The sequence below is a fragment of the Neodiprion virginianus genome, chromosome 4, assembly GCF_021901495.1.
Source record: "Neodiprion virginianus isolate iyNeoVirg1 chromosome 4, iyNeoVirg1.1, whole genome shotgun sequence".
In the NCBI taxonomy this organism is placed as follows: Eukaryota; Metazoa; Arthropoda; class Insecta; order Hymenoptera; family Diprionidae; genus Neodiprion; species Neodiprion virginianus.
In genome coordinates this window covers 31776409-31797725 of record NC_060880.1, presented here as the reverse complement: position 1 = coordinate 31797725, position 21317 = coordinate 31776409, and the positions used below count along the sequence as shown (strand labels likewise).

General features: G+C 40.7%; 1 protein-coding gene across 8 annotated transcripts; it reads right to left on the bottom strand.

Moving 5' to 3' along the window:
- Positions 1-833: 833 nt before the first annotated feature.
- LOC124302317 (glycoprotein 3-alpha-L-fucosyltransferase A) lies at positions 834-20635 on the bottom strand. Of its 8 annotated transcripts, XM_046758350.1 has the most exons (9): positions 20518-20623; positions 10676-10771; positions 8306-8556; positions 7209-7280; positions 5832-6023; positions 5481-5705; positions 5159-5347; positions 4741-4976; positions 834-4490 (listed from the first exon to the last, which is right to left on the bottom strand). In XM_046758350.1, the coding sequence occupies exons 3-9, from the start codon at positions 8498-8500 to the stop codon at positions 4145-4147; spliced, it is 1455 nt and encodes a 484-aa protein (XP_046614306.1). In that variant the 5' UTR covers positions 8501-8556; positions 10676-10771; positions 20518-20623; the 3' UTR covers positions 834-4144. The 8 variants fall into 8 exon arrangements, with proteins under 8 accessions (XP_046614306.1, XP_046614305.1, XP_046614308.1 ...); XM_046758349.1 differs by lacking the exon at positions 10676-10771 and having other exon boundaries at positions 20518-20635; XM_046758352.1 differs by lacking the exon at positions 20518-20623 and having other exon boundaries at positions 10676-10800.
- Positions 20636-21317: the final 682 nt, after the last annotated feature.

Sequence of the window (21317 nt, the reverse complement as noted above, 5' to 3'; positions counted from 1 at the left end):
TCCTTTTTCAATATACTTCTACGGCAAGTAACGCTTTAATAATGTTCTGAACAGTTTTTAAGAGAATCAAGGGTGGTTTTCTTCCCCGATATCACGGGAGCGTAACAAATCTTCTCAGTTGATCGTGATCCTCGCGTTGCCTTGGAGGACGATTCCAGATAATTGAACCAAGAGAGGAAATTTTTCCTCTAATGCTATGTCATCCACCCTGCGCCTCATAGTTTCTATACGAATCCGATTATCAAGTGTAACGAGGAAATGGATTCCGTTTTGGAAATGTCTCAAGTCGAAGTTTGCGAATGCACACGACAAGAAAAAAGAAAAGAAAACGGATATTAAGATTGTACAAGATTGTGGTTCAACCCCGAATACACTCAGGTTAATTCTTCCAATCACATTTGAAGACGGGGGAGGTTCTTCAATATTGTGTACCGATAATTTTTCTCGAATAGACCATCATTAGAGACTAAATCTAGATACAATGTCGAGCTTTTCCAACTAGTAACACGAACCGCACGAGCATGTTTCATTAGAATTTCTGGTGTGTAATTCGGTGCATGGAACGTGCCCTTCCATTCGATCAACGTTGCAGCTTGACTTAATTCGCGGAAGGAATTTCCCAAGGCTTATTAAATTAAAAAGGTCAACCCTCCTTTTGAGTTTATCCACTATATAGCCTAGGCACTTTCTATAATGACTTAAAGCGGTAGCGGCTAGTTCAATCTCATAAAAGACATGTGTATTACCGAATGTACATACGCTGTTTGTTCGTTACGGATTTAAACTAATGATTAATTTAATTTTCATACGAAAATTGGTAAAATGGTGGGCGGTACGATAAAATGTTGTTGTTTTTATTCATTCAAAGTAACATGTATTTTTTATTTTGTCTAATATAACAAAAATATATTACAAATAGCCACTTACAATCAATAATAATTGTGCTTTTCTCGTCACAACCATGTAGTATTTCTATATGATCTATAACCAACATGTTGTACTTGTTTATTATATGCGAATGAGTAATTACAGTCATCGCAAAACTCCACGCGATCGCGTCGTCGATCACTTTTCGATTAATTCATTACTTATAACGATCATACCGAGGCGACGATCTCTTTTTTCGATTCATACGCGCATTATCATAAATTTGATTTCGATATTTGTCTCTCTTTTTTTTTTCAACGTGGACCAACACCCGTTATTACCGCACACTGTGCATGTATTATCCAAATGTATTGCGGACTCTGATTGTGAGATAAGACAAATTCATATTGCATATTGTACATTCACCGATTAAAAAATACTCGTAGTTAAACAATATTCATATGAATTTATACACGCGAAATTATACTATTATACGCACATGCGTAATGTGCAACTAACATATCTTTGGCTTGCTAAACTGAATAAATTAACATTGTAAAGAGTATGTACAGTAACACTCGTTTATTCAAATGATAAGAAAACATAACAGACGTTAACAATTAGACTAGAATGCTGCCTCATTTTTTTTTTCTTTCTTTTTTTCCCAATTTGGAACATTCAAATTAAGGACAATCCTAATTCAGCCATCTCAGCATCAAAGAACAAACTCTACGTATCAATGAAATCTCATTCCTCATTTATCTCAATACTGACCATGTATTAATTATTTCTACGCACGCTAGGATATTTGGAATTTTCTAATTACGATTCGATAAAAGCATATAAACCCTTTCGCGGCCAGCAATACTCACGGTTGCCTACGTAATAATACTTTGCTAATACTAAATCGATGTCGATGAGGATTAACAAAAGTTAACAGGAATGTTCATGCAGGAATAACAATTCAGCAACAAAAAACGCGTTCCAAACTTTCACGAACGCAACACGGACGCTAACCAAAACTAGAATTCTAAATTTCTATTCTACATCTTTCTCGAACGAATTCGTTACTTTGATTTGTCTCTACTCCGCATCACTAAGTATTTTATTAAATATACACCTATACTTCGTGACCATTACCGCGACAATATATTAACGACAGGAAAATTTCAACCGATATCACAGAAATATAACTACAATACGAAATATCTCTTCACTGGTGAAATTCGTGGGAAAAAAATATACATGTATTCGTAACTTTTCGAATACAATTTGCAAAAAATATATTCAAACGTTTAATATTGAAAGATGTCATCTAATTTCGCCAAGAAAATTTGCAACCGTCACAGTTTTATTATTTGTTTTCTTAATCGTTGCACTACTGTGCGTAATTGCATTTTATGCCATCATTATGCGTTTGATGCCTTTTAACTGCACTTTTAACTCTTTAGTGTATTAATTGTTTTACGGCAAAAAGCTTAGATTAGAATTGACATTTAGTCACCGATTGATAACAATTTTTAGACCCGTTGCACTTTCAGATGTAAGAAAATCAATCAAACAAACAAACAAATAACAATAATTTCCCGAAAATTTTTTGCTCTTGATACTGTCATACCAAATAATAATATAAATATTTACAATACTTCGCATACACATGCGAAGAAAGATACCGGCCGTTCATTTATTATATGCACCATAACCAGCACCATTAATAGTAATTAACATACGACTAACGACTTTACACCTTTACTCACACTCGTTATAGGAATAACTCACGTGATTAAATGATATTTACAATCATCCCTACATATTTGACTAACTCGATTATACTCATTCGTGTTATACGCTTATGCAGACTAGGACCTATACTTTTGAAATAAAAAATACGCCACTATTTCATCTCTTACAAATGCAGAGTTCTCCCTTATCACTTGGGAGAGAAATAAAATTTTGCCATGCACTCTCGCAACAGAATAGCTCTAATCGCACGCGGCGGCATTTACGCGATCAGTTTTAATTCGTTTGACGCAGAGACGGTACGTATTTCCGTCGTTGATTGAGAGAAAACGAAAATAATAATACCAACCAGACTCATGTCAGCACGAAAAAAGGCAGCAACCAAACGAAAACCGTTAAGCATCGTACGTATACTTAACAGATATTATACGTTATAACATTAGGCCATTGATATAATATTGTAACATTACCAATTAGGAGATATACTATGAATATTAATATGTATACGGTATAGTAATACACGCTGCGTATGGTGAATTGATAGTGACTCAACACATAATTGATTATTACATACGGGCGTTCGTTTTTTCGCACAATATCAAACGATGCAAATATTTCAGAGCTGTGATCAATTTAAACTCTGTACTACCTGAGTAGGCACATGATCGTTCACACGAATGGACGTCATGAAGTACGTATCTCGACACCGAGTATCGAAGTCGGAGATCACAGCGTTCTTTTTGCAAACGTACCAGTAGGCCTCGATTCGCCGTGAAGGAGCTTATTTACAAATCGGGGAATCAAGGGAGAAGAAAAGAAATTCGGATACATCCATCGTACGTTCGCGTCTCCGAACCGGAATCGTTTTACGTAAAGTGGTACAAGACGTACAACACTAAACGGGCTCACCGAGATAAGTTATTGAAAAACAAATTTGGACAATAAATATAACCTTGGAGTGATTTGTACTTGTTTTAGACAAATCTTGTTTCTTTACTCAAAATATATGAACACTTCATTGTAAAAATGCCTCTCATCTGATTCAATTGAAAATATAGTACGTGAGACGGATGATTATTGTTTTTTTTTTCTTTTTGTTTTTGGGGGAAAAACGTTTGTTAGATCGAAAATAGAATACCCTTGCCATGCGCGATGCGCTTTCCGCATTACTCCGTTAATTCTTAACGTTGCTCGATGTCTGTACACGTCGGACTTTTCCACCTGGTTATTAGATACGAAGGCTAATATTGAACCGCGAACTATCAACGTGAATGAGCCTCAAGGAACATCAGATTATAAATATCGACCGACCCGTATTATTCTGGCGAACGAGCTTAGTTAAATTCGTGGATAATCTCGTCGCAAATTTGAATTTCCCGCGAACCGTATGGTCCCACCAAATCGCACGGCGAGCGCCGCGATTTTCAAATACAACCGCGAAACCCGGTTTACGGAATCCGGATATCCTCTCTCTGTCTTCGCGACGAAGATCAATTGGCGACAGCTTTCAGCCTACACGTTTCGAGGAACTAGTTATTCAATTTCCAATCGCGTTCGATGGCGCGTTGTGCTTCCGCCAGGAGGACTGCGTGCAGACTCCTTCACCTCGCCACCAGACGTTCACGTCGCTGTACGATTTCACCGGATACTCGTCGTGCAGCATCGCGCATACGCGACAGAAAAAATACGTATTTATAAATTCCCCGGTACCCTTCCAGCGGAAGTACGAATTGTAAAGCTCGTCGTCCTTGTCAAGGCGGTGCAAGTAATCCGCCAACTCCTTAGGCGACTCGAACTCGTCCACGTGGATGTACGACCTGTACGGAGAGCTTCGCTCGTAGTCTTCCGGTCTGGCACCCATCACGATCGGCAGCACATTGTGCCTGTGAGATTGATGAGAAATCAGTGCGTGATTACTTGGAATTATTTATCTTCATTTCAGGCAGGAAGCACCTGACGTTCAGTGAAATTAAGGAAACCCAGATGGGCCCTGCAGTTGTCAGAGATTAAGCTAAGAACATTCAACTTCTTTTAAAATGGACCCAATTCTATCCAATTTAAACCCAACAATAAAATTGACAACAGCTGAAACATCGGGATGAGGAAAGTCGAAGACAGAAAGCCTGTCCATACCCAAGACCGTTGACGAAGAATTTTTCCGTTATGTAGTCCTTGCAGTTTGAATTCTCGAAAGCAAGGTAGAACTTGTAGTCAGTGTCCAACATGTCGAAGCATGTCTGCGCCCTGGACCGTGGACACCTCAGGGATCCGCAGGCCCCGTATATGTCAACTGGAATGTATTTACCGAGTTCCCTCGCGTACTGGAGCCTCTGATTTCGCGCGTGGCAGTTTGATACGAACCAGGCAACCTTTACAGAACCAGAAACACCGTCGTCAATGATTTTTGGTAATGAGCGAACGAAATCGGCAGAACTGTAGGTATAAAATTTTTGAACCGTTCGTGATATCGAATCGAACACAAGGAAGGAATGGAAATTAGGTAGTAGAAAAAGCTTGATGTTTAGTAAAATAGTTAACCAAGATGGCGGACCTTTCTCGTCTTGTTGGCGGCGTAATTGATGCGCTGTGGAATTTGGGTGATCTTCGGATCGTAGTAATGCCATCTTTCGTAAGGAGCGACTATGTCGCTGTCCCTCCTGTACGTTGCCGTCCAGTTTATCTGAGGAAACTTTATCGTCTGCGTGTGGTAAGGACACTCCAGAAAATACAGCATCCATATCTAGTGTTTTAAGGTATCGTTAGTGCGTGATACGACAGCCAAGACAGTGTGACAATTCACGAGTATCACAAAGATTAATCATCTCAGCGTGATCGATGAATTGAATGTGCTGAAAAAAGACGCAGACACACACCTGGTTCTGCGGCCTGGAACCGGGATGACTGACGTGGTCTTTGAACAAGATCAAGTCGGCCTCTTCAGGCTTACTTCGTAGGATCGTACACGTGTCGACGGGGCAGCCAAGCTTCTGGAATATTTCACGACCAGGTTTAGCCTCGCCCATGCCATTGGTCACCAATATTTTCTTCAGCTTCTGCTCTGCGCTGGTCTTGTTGTACTCTGGAGGTACATACATCAGCTGAAAATGGAATTTGAGCCGATTAGCGTGCGAACAGAATGAGAACCGCGACCCAATTTGCCGGGTCCTGAATGTCGACCTAGATTTCGGTGAGAAACAATGCATGATAACGAGCCAAGGTCCGACCTGATTGGTGATGCGATCTTCCATAGGATCCTCTTCGGGCCAGAGACGAGCGACTCGTTTTCCACTACGCCGAATCCGCGGTGCGGGATGTGGCAATCGGTGGCCATCCTTCATGTACCACGGTCTGTGGGCTGGGTCCCAAACGTCTTCAGATATTTCCAGTAAGTTGACCAACGCGGATGAATTCACCGCCTTGAAAATCAGGTCAGCTTTATTACACGTGATGCACTTATTCGGATACCCATAAAACACGGTTCGCATTCGTTGTGTGTATTATATGTACAAACAAAATTGGTCCCTCGAATGAATAATCGTTGATTCTATCACCCCCAAGTACAGGATAAGTCGAGTGTCTGAAGTAGTGACTTGGGACCAAACTTGTCCTATTAATAGTAGTGTGCATCAATCTTAGGAGCGGATGCTGGAAACTAAATATATATACAAGGGTAATTCGTGGCCGTTTCATCACTGCCGAAACGAAATTATTAACGGTGTTATTCCCGTGAGCCTTCCCGTCATTTCGGAGTGACGACGAACTCTGTTTCCCGTAACGAGGCGAACGTATCACGTTACGCCTGGCTCGCAGCGGAAAATTAACCTTTTCACTGTTCCGTATAGTTTCGTGTCTTACCCCAGTTTTGAACAATAGAAATAATCGCCCGAACTTATAAGGTATAGCGTGAGAGCGTGGCTGCGGCAGCGCTCCAGTTTCGTCTCGACTATTTTCAAGTTACATCGCATCGGTAAAAATATTACCACACATCTTGATTACAGACATGGCAGGCAATTTTTACACCCGAAGTACGTAACACCGAAGACGTACCTCTGGTACTATCGGCGTTTGGCTTGCGAAATTGTCAGCTAAACAAATACGGTGTGGTCTTTCATCCTATCCTGTCAGACCACGATATATTTGAAACGAGTTCAATGACGCGACGGCGAGATAGAAGCAATTTATTTACTTGCGTACGTAGTCTGCATGTGTGGAATAAGTTGTACACGTGTGATAGTTTCCGAAGCTGATAAGGAATTGAAAAAATTGAAAATCTGTAGGTAGATAGAAGGGTGATTTTAATTTCATTCGAAGGACCATATACCATGATATTACATATGATGAGGATTGATGTTCTAGATTTCTAATTGTAAGTGGCTGGCTATTTTGTGCTTGAATAATTTACTCTCAAGTTTCTGTATCGCTTGGGCTAAGCTTGTAGCTAATCTATAAAGCAGACGTGACGCGATAATGGCGGACTATGCTATATTGCATTAAATTCAAGGATCGAGGAAAGGGTCCGTGGGGTTTGCTTCTGCGAAGCTCTTTCAAGCACGACTAATACATAGTCCCAGTCCCGTATTAAATTTGCTTATCGACAATACCTCTGTTGCTATCTTTTCTTTTCCTTTGCTCTTAGGACGGACTCTCTTCTTCGTAGACCAAACCTGTTTCATCTGCGATTCAAATTTCTCAATTTAAAAGTGATTCTGACTCCACGATTCAAATCACTTACATACATTATACAATATGCGGACAAAAACTCAGGGCAACCACTGCATCAATCAGCGCTGCGAGCTTTCGCGTGTAATTGGAAGATAGAACGCGTGGCAAGCTGTTAGTCCTCGATTTATTGCTTCTTTGAATGTCATGTACTTATAATTACGGCGCTTAATTTCAGCCACAACGTTAAACAAACGATTCGCATTATTATTACTTACACGATTGATAATTATAATGTTTTACGTTGATACAATGAAATAGCTGAAATAATTAGAGGGGTTAGAACACAACGAACGAACAGAGGAGCTCGGCTGACACGTGGCTGCCAGTCAACTCGATGCAGACTGGAAAAAGTTGTTGTACCAAATTAGAAGTGATAAAATCTTTACGCTCTTCCTGACGTCACGGCGTGCATCCAGGAAGAGCTATAAACTGGAGGTGGGGTGAACAGGAACAGTAACCGTACAAAAAAAAAGGGAAATATCCAAACTCTAAGGACTACTAACATGTATAATATTAAAAATATTTCGTATCATAATCACGTTGCAAGGTATCAAAGATTTACTTATTTTGCGAGTTAATTCGCATAATTTTTACCACATTTTTCTCTTCTCCACTGCGTCAGGTTTATTCTCGCCGAATTACATGATATGAACATATGGTGGCCCAATTATCAGTTGATCCGATATTGTATCGATTGACTAATCGATTAATTCGGCAGTTGATATACATTTACCAAATTATAATTCGAATCAATGTCGTTAAATTGAATTGAATCGAGTCAAGCTGATACGTTCATATCAATTCACATATCACTTTGATTAGACGGGTTAACTCTGATTAACTTTATTTTTAAATTATTTCTTCTTTCGACACAATCCGAAATAAAGCAAATCCGAATGGCTGAGAAGGTCTTTGAAAAATCTTTCCTTAAAATATATATGGACTGACGGCAGAATCGCTGTGTCCTTGAACATACCTTCGACCCGTCAGGTATCGTCCTCGCCGGTGTATCCGCGTGAACAGCATCTGTTCGTGGGGGGTTCCAAAAATCTCTCTGGCGAACATTCAGTACGAAGAATAGCGCCACGGTGAGACATAACACATACAGAAAACATCGTTTCAAAGAAAACCGCATCAGACCGACAGCCATTCCTCGATGTTGTTCAAGCATCGAGTAATATCGCCGGTAATTTTCTTCGCCGGCTAGCTCTTCGACATCCAGCTAGTCTGAAACAGGGATTAGAAGGTATAAATTACTTCAGTGCAACAGCCATATTTAAATCGACTTCGATTCCATCTCGACGATGAGGTAGAAAATTGCGATTCGAACCCGAAGAAATTCGTTACAACTCACCACTGCAAATTTCTGAACTCTGAACACACTCGATTTACGTAATATACGGTCTGAGCAGCCACGTTTTAGCGCTGACCACTGCTTCCGCTTGAGATAAGCAATTGCGATTTAACCGGGATGTGTTCGCTTCAGCTTTGAATGTAATAAAAAATGATATTCTTGCATTTGGCATAAAACTAGAGCGACATATTTTTATCCATATGGTACGTGAAACAGGACACACGCGGACAGGATAGAATACAGGATTGAAGTGAAATACTGAAGTTTGTCGCTGGCACATACATTCCGCATTGAGGTCTTACTGAAAATAAAAATCTTATTCGATGAGCCGAGCAACAGCTGATTCGTCAAATAAATTTATCGAGTTTACAAATAACTTGGCTAATATTTTTACCCAGCAACTCTTTAGACGAAGAGTACTACCGCACAGCACTCGATAGAAAACGGCCGACGTCGACTCGGGACCACGTAACGATAAGAACTGACGTCGTATTTCGTGCACAATCCTCTTTTCACAGGTAAGTACATAAAATGTTTCTCTACGCGTATCGAACACTTGCAAAAACAATTAAACAGACGGAGAAGACTATAATTTGAACAGTTTGTCGTTTGAAAAGCGTCGCCGTACAGGTACATATTATGGATACTAGAGTAATTGCCGACGAAACAAAGGCGGCTTGCTGCAGCCTTGCGAAATGTCAACTAAACTCATGCATTTTTAGTTTCAAATTTATATCCATATACGTATTTCAGATGACACACCGACCGCGGTTCAGACCGCGAAGCGGCTTGTGCAGCCAGAGGAAAACCGTTCGCGAAACACCGTTGTACAAAAGTACAAAACGTCACAGTTGAAGAATGAGCCAGTCAAAACGACAACGGGACGCAACGTTCTGCACCGAGAATCCCGCGGTGCCGTAACGCTCAGTGACGTTCGTGTAATCCGCGAATCTGTAAAGCCGAAGAATCTCTGTATTCTTTCGGATCCAAAACCGACGCCTGAAATCTCTATGTCCAATCCTACGCCTTTACGGCCATGCCGATACCGCATTGCCACGTTATTTGTTCAGCTGGAGGCTGAAATCAATGGAATATCTCTTCCATTTGCTTTTCACAGCTTACGTCGACTCTTTAATACCGCCGTCAGAGGGAGTCGAGCGGACTGATTGTCAGCAAGGTATACAAAAAGGAGTTCTCGTGTATGGGAAATTATTTTCCTACATTGTCAGATTAAGCTCCGCGTCGAGATAACCCGTATGGCTCAGGTGTTATCTCCGGTTTTTATCGAGTGACCGGCATATTTACACGAGGCGACGTTCAGGCACTCGGCATGTGGAACTGTCTATTGACGTATTAAAGTTTTAAAAAGAATCTTCATACCCTCGCTCATTGTACGGTCGCATTGTAATGTGCCCCGTTTTGAATCGACATTGTAAGTTGTTCGGTGTGCTTAATCATCAGTTGCACGCGATATTCATAAGGTAGAAGATTCATTGAGAAATGTCACCGTGCTCACGATTGCTAAAGATCGATATTAACTGGTGCACGAGGTGACCTTGTCCTATAGTGCGTGTATGTCTGTGCGAAAAACCGCAATAATGTAACTAGAACGTGCTGTAATCGGTTATGCATCATTTGGATAATTAATTCCAAGTGTTCTCACCCAACGGTGGTTGGTTCATCGATAGTTAAATAAACAAGGACAGAAATCGCTCGAAATTACAGCACAATTCAATGCTTGTAAGGATAACCGATCCCTCGGAACGGGTCCCTTCGTTCTAATCGTGACCTGCGACCGCATGCAAATAACACTCAACACCGTAAACAGTATTCGCGCGCCAAAAGTGTGTCGAAAATGTCGGAAAGCCGTCCGCGGCAGGTGATGCTACCTGGGTCCAAGTTTCCTAATTCGACCGGTGCCAACTGATTCTTGATTAATGAATCGCCCGATTACGAGCGGGCGTGCATGAAATACCGATACTTGCGTCATACCTTCAATGTTTCAGCCGCACCTTCTTCGGCGAGATCGGAGGATGCCGAAGCATTGACGCCGTCTGTGGCACAGCAACGACCGCACGTCTGCAGAACCTGGATGGAAATCACCGAATCAGACTAATATAATTTGGAAAACCAACCGATCGTACTGTTCGTTTGGATCACGATGATACAAACCACTGCCAACTGGGTCTCCGTTATCTTATCGTCGATATACCCACCCACACCACGCACCGGCATTAATAACGTAGTTACTTGCATACGCCCACCGACCATGAGGACAGACTTGTGAAAGGACTGCGATATCACAAAAACAAATCGGACTCATAATCTCAGCATTCCAATAACGTTTTCCAATTTTACTGACAATCGACATCATCTGACGCTGTAGCTCTCTGCCACTTCTCGTCCGCGATCTTAAGTCTCGCGCGGAATGGACGTAACACGGACCCGAACCACATACAATCGGTCCTAATCTGCATCTAGTTTGTATTAATTGACGCAAACACGCGTCGCGAAGGTGTAAAAGCGTATCTCTTAACCTGACTATAAATAATTTATACGGCTCGTTGTCAGCTGGTTGTATAGTAGCTGGAGTTCGGATTTATCACGATCAACAATGGAGCGCGGAGATCACACGTGCTTTATTATCCCGGCTGACTGACAATCGGTAAATAATACGTATTGGAAGCAGTGAGGCCGCCTTCTTCTGATTGTCTGGTCTTGGTCAAAATGATATTGCACGGATCATCAAAATATCTACCGGATACGAAATTTTCCACATTATTTTTATACGATACCAGTTAATTCGTAGAAACGAAGCAGATCTGAATTTATGTTATGTGGACGTTTTCCCAGTGTGTATGACGGTACGTTTCGTGTACCGGCAACTCGAGCCACTTGGAATAATTCTTGTTTTTTCACACTGACAGATTTTAATGCTACAGAACGCTGTACTTTATATTTTTTCCCTCATACTGTACAGCAATTTCTAGTATTAACATCTCTTCGTACAATTTTCTTTTACAATCTGACGTCTGTCGTTAACTGTATATTTTATTTGGTAATTGACAATATGACTTTTAGAAACTAACGTTCGGCTGTTCCAAGTTCTATCTATCACCTGCCAGTGACTGAACAGTAACCACGATAGACACGAATTCTGATTGCGATACGCGAACTGATAATTCTTCATGACTCTCAGGCCGTTTGGTATAAACGCGTTGTAGTTGAAAGAAAAAATAAACCTACAATGGTCGGAATTCAAACGAAGCGAAGAATACATGCTTCATAAAGTTTCAAATATTTATTTGTTCATTTCTCACCGCGGAGTAAAATTACCTTCAATGAATAGGAATAAATATCAGCTACTGATCAGAAATTGAATACATTGTTCATGGCTTAGTAGTAAGACTTCTTGTGATTTCAGTTCATATACCAATTTATACATCCATATGGTTGTCACGATGGGGAAGACGATATTTTAATGAGGTCAAGGGAGTTCCTCTTTGTATACGCTGCATGTTTTTCAGACCGCTTTTCATATTTTATAGGACTTGCGGATAACTAGGTAGGAAAAACTTTAATCTCATGATGGTTCTTTAATTTCTTGTGAAAAGAGAATTTTTATTCCATGCCGTCACGCAGACGAACTGTAGCTTTTCATCCCTAAAAAAAAGAATTAATGTTAACGACCATTTCCCTAAACTATTATCTTGAAGATACCTCGTACACTGGATGAGTAACAGATGAGAGTATAACCAGACTTAGGCTACAACGTCGAAGCTGACAAAAAGTAAATATCCATTCAATGAATTCCCGCTGAGTAAGACAGTTCTCAAACTGCGAATCATTGATTGAATAAAAATTTTCAATCGTCTACAAACAACTTCGCTCGACTTACAAAAGCACTATACAAGTTGTTGATTAATTATTTCTATCGAAGGGATTAATAAAATTGAGAGCGTGTTGTATTGATTTTATAAAATAATGTTGTGTATGATTCCACAATTTTGTTCGCACCACTGAATAAAAGAATCTGGAACTTTTCTCGGTTAGAAGAAACTCTCATGGTTCAGAAGTTCTGACTAAGAGATATTTTTTGCAGTGTACATTCATAGGTGCTGTTCGAAATGCTAAGAGTTGTTTGCAGTCCTGAATTTAAAGTGAACTTGAGCGACAAGCGAATGAAGTGAGCTTTTAGTCTATGTGATGATTCTAAATACTATGCAGTGATTGCGAATTATTATACATAACGTGGTATCGGAAAGTTATTTATAAAGAGTGACTATGTGCATGCGCCTGATCGTTAGCCTCGTTGTGTACGTTTCATCGGAAAGTACAACATATGCCGTTGAAAATGTGAAGTATGACGTCGTGAACCAGTGACGGATTAAACTAGACGATACGAAGGATCAGCATTCACTCGGTAAAAGTGATTAAGCAAACAATTGAATAACTGTAAATGGACAAACGATGAGTCCAAGGTCGAGACAGGCATGTGGACCACACATGGTTCTTATAATGATCTGCGGTGAATTTAACAATTTGGTGAATAACGTGAAAGTCCGCGACCTAGGAGAGAAGAACGCACTTTCAGGTAAGTCAACATGCCAAATCCGCGTTGCCAATCAATTGGTCCAATTGTCAATCATAAAAATTCACACTTGTCGTTCCGCGTGGTGCACATTTTCCGCGAATCACTGCACACACATGCCCATATAATTTGAGTGCGATCTACTTCCTTGTGAAATAATTTAAACAATAATTATAAGCATTAAGGGGCTCTGAAACAGGAAATTTCAACTCAAGTAGGTAGGAAAATTTGGGACCTGAAATGAGATCGACATCGAATGTACGTAGCGAGCTGTATAAACGAGCGATAACGCATATCAGGATCGCGACCACCCACAGCTGCACAAATTTTCACATACTGTATGTATATGTTTATGTAATTTAGTGAGCACTGTTTTCTCCGCGGAGTCCACTCGGCATCCGGACGAATAGTCACATGTCTAAATATAAATTGAAATTGATTAACGTGTATGCGTGGTTTAACTTGTAACAGAGTTGTAACGATTTACCAGAGTGTGAATTCTTCGTTGCATCAGCGGCAATTAAGCAACATTTGCAAAACCCAACTGGAAATTAAACGTTCTAACGAAAGACTAACGCCCGTGTATACATTATATGCCGGTCAAGAATACGTCGGAGAAAATAATGAAACGCTGTGAGCACCAGTCGCTATTTCCGTGTAACTGCTGCGATCCCGAAGCCTCCCACTGTCCAGTTATTGCGAAGAGCGTGCGCGCTAAACGTTCAAAGTCATACGCGGGCTTACAATTAAATTACGAAGTACCATTCGTGCCGACGAATCTTCCCCCAAAGGGTATACAGTCGATGTATACGTAGTATCGAGATAAACAAATATCATTCGAAAAATGATCAAGGGTTTTCAATTACACGTAGTAATCTGTGATTCGCTAGGCACTGTGAATGCAGCTTGTGCAACAACGTAGATATTATACATTTAACGGATATACTACTAGTCGTTTCTCTTTTTTCCTCTGTTTATTTTTTTTATCTGTCGTACATAGTGCGTGCGCATATCATCAGATAGCGGGCGTTAATAGGCCACATTGTAATTCGCGGATAATACAAGAGATAGGACACCATAATTGCTATATTTTTACTGCGATCTACCGATACTGTTCACTGTCATCTTTATCCGTGTACCGTTAGCATATTAGATGTCGCATAATATTGTATAGACCCACTTTTATTGCGAGTTATCGGCATGAAGTAATTCTTTCAATTCTTAATCACCCGACGACATGGATAATTCGCGGTAGCGAGTCTAATCGCACAAGCTTGCAGGGCAACTGCGATCCCAAAAGAATGTGTTGTTATTATTGCCGAATTGTTGTCGAGTTATATCGAGGTTTTGGTAGCGGAATCAAGCAAATGAGACAAATATAGTCTAATTCGGAATGCTTATTCGTGCCTCGCAAGCATCGCGGTAACTCAACGTGCGAATTAATGAGATATTGTATACACCGTGCTCCATCGTTAAACCTCTCTGAATTTTCAACAACCACAGGTAAGCACGATTCCCGCAGTGTCCTAAGCTCAAGCTCTTTCAGTCAGACTATAAAGCAGAAATAATTTACCGCAGCCCATATCCAGTGCGGAGTCTAGAGGTGCTGACTAGTAGATAGGAACTGGTTCACCGGTGGGTTTTACTGTCGTACGAGAATATAGAATGTATTCCTAAATATATGTGCGATAGTAAGTGATCGCGACAATTATACTGAGACACAAGCAAACCGGTATTTATTAGGGACATGCTGGTATAGGCGAATACGCAATCAGCACACTGAGAGAAAAATGTCGTTGAATCAACTAAATGTACGGCCAAGGGCGAGGAAATGAATTGACACAAATAAATATTTATTTCGCCACCCGTGACCGCACATTTACTCGATTCAACGACTTTTTTCTCTGAGTGCATATATATATATATACACGCAGGATGATGTATAAAACAATGACAATTTTTGAGTGACATTTCCCTCGTATTTTATAACTTGTATGCAGGCTTCTTCTGCGTGAACCTGTCTAATCAACGGCATTATATGTAACAAAACGTGATTACGAGAATACCGACAATTGTCATCATGCATCGGCGAACAACAATGAAGCTTTTTTCGCCACCAAAAAACCCGTGGGTTTTTCAATGAAAAAAAAAAATTAATAACTGGGCGGAACTAATAATCGCTTAATATTCTGATTATGTGAGAGACAATGCATTTTTACGCTTTGACTGTTCATTCGTTACATTCATTGCTAAACGGTATTCGTCCAAATTCTTGCCCATTCTAAATTTATTCCCGGGCACAAGAATTGCGAGTTAGTATGCAGATGGACATTATATTCCGGCTTTAGCGAACTAGGACGGTAAGTTTTGTTAGATAGCAGAAAACATGCCGTGTAAACCTACGAGTGAAACATGCGGGCGACGGGCCGAACTACTTTCATAATTGTGTGAAAATAATAATTGTAGACCTTGAGCGAAAACAGCGGAGTACGAATTTGTAACCAGAGACAGGAAAGTGGCAATGCTTAACCATATGCGTGATTTAAAAATCATGGCCTCGTTGTCTGTCATTGCAAGCTCAGAAATGTAGAATAATTCCATTATACGCGTAAAGGTACATCCGTAATGACACCTAATCGATTTACGCGACCGCGTGGTAAAGCCACTTGGCTGTAAGTCTGTGCCAGCTTGAACCATGAACCGATTTACCTAGATTAAGGTGCAAATCACTTAAATGTACCCGAGACAGCGGCTTGGATAACCACCGACTTTACTTGGCATTTATACACATTTCAAAACTAGAAGAAAGGTGTAGGTAAAAGTGCAATTTCGACGTTCGAAATTAGATGGACATCGTATATTACAATTTACAAGAACTCGAGCTGTTTGAAGGTAATTAAAATATCACTAGCATTTTTAATATCAGCTGCTAACATAAAGTGTTGCACGACGTATGAAACAGGCACGAACGAATATCGCAAATAATCGGAATAGGTGTCAGGACAACAAATTCGTACTTGGCTTGGGTTACTAATCCCTGCATGGAATTTCTTGCTCCTTATTTCTTCAAAGATTTAAAATTTTAATATTATAAACCGAAGGTACTAACGCGTTTTACACTTTGCAAAACTGTCGTAAAACAAACGTTGCAGCCTGAGTGTACATTCGGATATTTACAGACTTCAGAGGTATAAAAACGACGTGAGCAGAGAGGAAAAAGCGGATTCGCAGACTTATCGGAAACATTAAATCGAGTACAAGTTTTTTGCGATTGCGTAGAAGCAATTAATGAAAATATTTACCGCAGAGATATAGCAGTGCGCAATCGCGTCACTTTCCGGACGACAAAATACGTCACGCGTGTTCATCAGCGTGTAAAACGTAGCGTATAATAAATACGTACGAGTTATTTGACAAATGATCGCGATCAACCCCAACATCCGTATCACCGACCAATAAATTTTATATCCTGATCCACCGTTTACACAAGTATAATACTTACTAATAAATAAACGGCGTCCCCTATAATTATTTTCGGATTCCTTATAGATTCAGGTGTAGAATCGTAGAATCTGAGTGCGGAATAAGGCCGAGCAAGAACTGTTATGCACTTCAAGCGGCACATGTTTCGAAAACTGTTATATTTCCACTAAAATACTCGCGTGAGCATAATATTAAGTGCAAGTATACGTTCCGGACTCGCATGATAAGGTGCACTCAAGTTTCTAAACTAACCACTGCATCTCGACTCAGGCTCATTTCTTCGACTGAAGATTACAAGGGAAGGGAAACCCGCCGAGGTACCGGCGATTACATCAGGATATCGGCTCACGACGGACCGAACTCATCTTGGCAAAGAATATTACCGGCCTGCTGCAATGTGTGTACATCCTCCACCTAACACCGTGAAGCTAACAACCGACGCTAATTGCGTAGCCAACGATAAGCCCAGGTTAGTAACCTGCAGGACAGCGAAGCGATATCGTTGTCATATTAATCGATAGCTTGTGAAGGGATTCCGTATAACCCGTGGAAAGAATGACTTAACGCGAATCGAATCACACCCGTAGCGTTAACAGCTGTCGAGTATTTTTTTGATCGTCTGATCAATCGAATACGTACCTAAATGTAAGCCGGATCAACAGATGAGCTCGCACGACGTATGAATATACCCAATGCATAATGTGCTATACGCTTGTTTGGAAAGTATTGCGTCAACGATTTGCAAACTGCCGCAGAGAGTAATTGCAGAAACTTGTGAGTGTGCGATTGAGTGTAAGGTGAATAGACTGTGCAATATAAATGTGAATAGTTCAACATCGTGTGCATTATTCCAAATAAACGCGGGATGAACTTTAGCAGTTCCTTTCTGAACGGTGAAAGGTAGCGAGCGGAGGTGGAACCGGCGGTTTTACGACGCGTACGTTCGCGCGACTCTTCATAACAATCGATGTTCCTCTTCCATTCGCGAAATCAATGAATCTCTGGGATTTCTACAGTTGCAGAGCAACCGTGGCGGAAAGGTTGCGGGAAAGTACGGACATAATGTCGCCTGCAGTTGGACCATAATCGTTGAGAATTTTTTAACGGGTTTGTGTGTCCGGTGAATTTTGTAAGAACTCTGCATTATGGCAGAACGATTCACTTGATTTCTTTTTTGCCACTCGTTGGTACAAATGGAAGAATAATGAACTGATCGTGATTAAATGAGATTACAGACAATTCTCATTAATAATCTTGTGTGATTATGATTGAACAATTGCAATGCATAATTAATCGTAATATCAGTATCGTGTCAAAAGTTGTAACTAAATTTAACTGAAGTTGACGATCAATAATACTGTTTTACAGAAATTTCACACTGTTTTCATTACCAGAATGTAATCACAGTCATTAACTCATTACTGACATTCACCGGGATACGAGGCTATTGAGTGATGGACAATTCGCAGTGATGTTCTGTAGAGAATAAATCGCGTGATTGTAAATGCTTTTCAGGCGCAACAGTACTCGAGATTTTTATCTCAAGTTTCTGCGTTAGTCGAAATCCCTGAGCACTGATAAAGTGGATGACGTCGGGGGTCCTCAACGACGGCACTTATCCAACCTCGACATCCTTCAAGCGCCCAATTTCTATCCTTTCTCTCTTGTACGTGTATTTCCCTCTATCTGTAGCGTATTATCCACGCTTGGAAAATGCTGTCCCACGAGTAAATCACAGGCACATTAAACCTGCCTGTAAAAAACCCTTTCCACCTTATAATCCGTCGTACCTAATCCACTCGGAATGGGACTACTTATGGTGTCGAGTTCCGAATCGATGAAAAAGTGCTAGTCCGAGTCACATTCCAGTTCATCAAAGGCTTCGGAGGTGTGAATCCTGGCTTTTTTCCAAAATAGACACCTCTTCTGCTCGTTCTTCTTTACTGGAATAGTTTCCATTCTGGCCGAGAGAAGAAAGCTGCGAGCCACGCCAAGTTTTTCTCTTATACTTTTGTGAAACCGTTCACACTTTCACGCGATAGTATACTTTTCACGTAGGAGCATTTTAACGCTGACTTTAAAGTACTCGAACTAGCATGAATGTTTTCAAAAACGAATTACTAATTAAAATATTCTCTGCTCAAGTGCACCAGCTTTGTCAAGTAAAAATTGTATGCGATGGCCACATTTCAGGTCGCTAATTTGTGTTATTTATAATTGCTTTATCCTCGCAGGACATTAAAGCTATTCCAAGCTATAACGTTTGGTCCTTTGTTCGTTCTGCAAGAAGAGGGATCGTTTATCTACAGGTCAGTTCGCAATGTGGCACCGATATTATGGAATTTATTTGAGCAAACTGTATAGCCTCGCAGTACTAGCTAAGGGACACCGTTGTAGCAGGCCGGGAAACTCGCGTTAAGCTTTCGTTATCTCGTTAGTTTAAGTGCGATTCGAATTAAGCTTGTGCTCGAAACAAACGATCGCTCACGCAACGCCGCTTTTGCATAAATCTGTAATAAGGTCATTTGCGTGGAATATAATGAATCCGTAATTTATCAGATAAATACGGATCCACGGAAATACTCAGCAATGATAAATGTAAAATAGCCGAAGACTCGCGGAGATTAATTTTAATCGTGAAAATAATCTCATCCGACAACAATTCATCTCGTGAATTCATTCGAGTAAAACTTCGTCGATATCGCGCGTTATGAAAAGCTGTATATATATGCTTCCGTTTGTATTCTAATTGTGTCCGCGCTTTCATTGCTTTTTAGGTAATAATTATAAAAAGGCGGTCCAACGGTTTTCCGAGAGGGTTTAATATTTTTTTATCCTCGCAGTTTTTTTTTTTTTTTTAACCATACTATAACGGAAATCTACGCTTTCTTACAACCGAATGAGTGAATCATCAACTTGTTTTCAACTTGCTCAAGCCGTGTATAAATAATGATAGTAATGTTATTTTGCAGAATGATTAACAGATTAACAACCATTGACTAACTAGAAATCTATAACCTGTAAATTGAGAACATTTATAGTCATTCGTAATAATATTGTCGAGATCTTATAGCGGCTGTATAATATATACACGTGAACATATATTTATTGGGATATTGGAGATCCGAACGATTCTAAAAAGAAATGTTCATCAGAGGCATATGTCAAGAAAATTGGAACGATCTAAACTTTGACAAAAAGTAGCCATTTCGTGACGGTCTTACAAATCTTTGTCCTCGTTCGCACAATCCACTGTATGGCTGATCTCTGTCAGGATTCAGGATTGTGTAGTTAACCCGAGAAACAAACATATATCGAAGGATTCCGCACCGTTATTGACAGTAAAACTTCCAAGCTACATGCTCAACAATTGGGGATTCTCAAAGTGCCCGTCGGTTAATGATCACCGTGATGTATTACAGTCAGTACATATAATCGCGAGATTGTAAGAAATTAATTTTCACCCGGGAAAATACGAGATGATAAACAAAACACACACAGCAGTGATGAGCATAACTTGATTTGCTCCTCTGTATGCAGTACCTGCAGGTAATAATAAATGATTAGTGCACGTGTGCCCCTAGAGTACACTAGGATATCCAGTCTGATACACTCCCAAGTTACCGAATAATAAGGATAGGGGCGAGAGGATGGCGGCGGGGAAATTCGATACAAGCGAGAATGGGGTTTCGGTGAACGGGTTTTGAATTTCTGAATTGGCGTGCTTCGGTGGAACGATGAACGCGCAAGACTCACTCACCGAGCACGAAGATCACCTCACCGGGTCCCGCGCTCCGCCTCGGAAAGAGAAACGTCGACTGCACCGCCGGCGCTTTACGCGCACCCTCGCGACTTCCCATTATCAACCCTTCGAAGTCGTCGAAAAAGTCCTGTCCATTGGAGGAGACCCAGACCCGGCCACGGGAAAATCTATAATCCACGCGTCTGCGCCACCGCGCGAGGAATCCGCCAGCGTGGGTGCAGGATGCTTGTTTAAAACCGGAAGCTTTAACCGACGGATGCGTAGGGTGGACGTATTTACGATTGACCGGAATTTTTTGGACTTCTGAGCTTCGCGCTTTCGATCCGGCAAGCGAGATATAGGTATGCTATTCGCTGTGGTGGGAGTTCTGCTTCGTGTTTTCAACTTACCGAGGTGAAAATTTTACCTAACGGTCTCTTCCCACTAATCAGGACGCCTTAGAAAATCAAAAGGGATTGCGCTCTTCGAACAGCTCGACGAGAAAATCGATGAAATACTTGAGTCAACAATTTCTTCCTTCTTTACAATAGCGAAGCTTCAGCTGTAAAACTAACTGTACGAGTCTTCTCTGAGCAGGAAAAAATCGCTCGATACTAAAACCAGAGGAATATTGAGCTATGTAGCTACTCGGTACGATGGACTCTAATTGCATCTTTGCTGATATACTGTACGACACTGAATATTATGGGCAACAGAATAAGATAGTCAAAGTCAGAGATCGCGATGGTACTTGAGAGATTAATTAAGACTTCATTCCGGTAACAATAAATTACAGACGATCGATACGCATTTCAAGG

What these genes read in the sequence shown, in the direction of transcription:
- LOC124302317 (XM_046758349.1), bottom strand. Translation starts at nt 8,500, where the DNA reads ATGCTTGAACAACATCGAGGAATGGCTGTCGGTCTGATGCGGTTTTCT. An exon ending in GTTCCAGGCCGCAGAACCAG is followed by an intron (nt 5,348 to 5,480) that starts GTGTGTGTCTGC and finishes TTAAAACACTAG; the next exon opens with ATATGGATGCTGTATTTTCT. An exon ending in CCGCCAACAAGACGAGAAAG is followed by an intron (nt 4,977 to 5,158) that starts GTCCGCCATCTT and finishes GGTTCTGTAAAG; the next exon opens with GTTGCCTGGTTCGTATCAAA.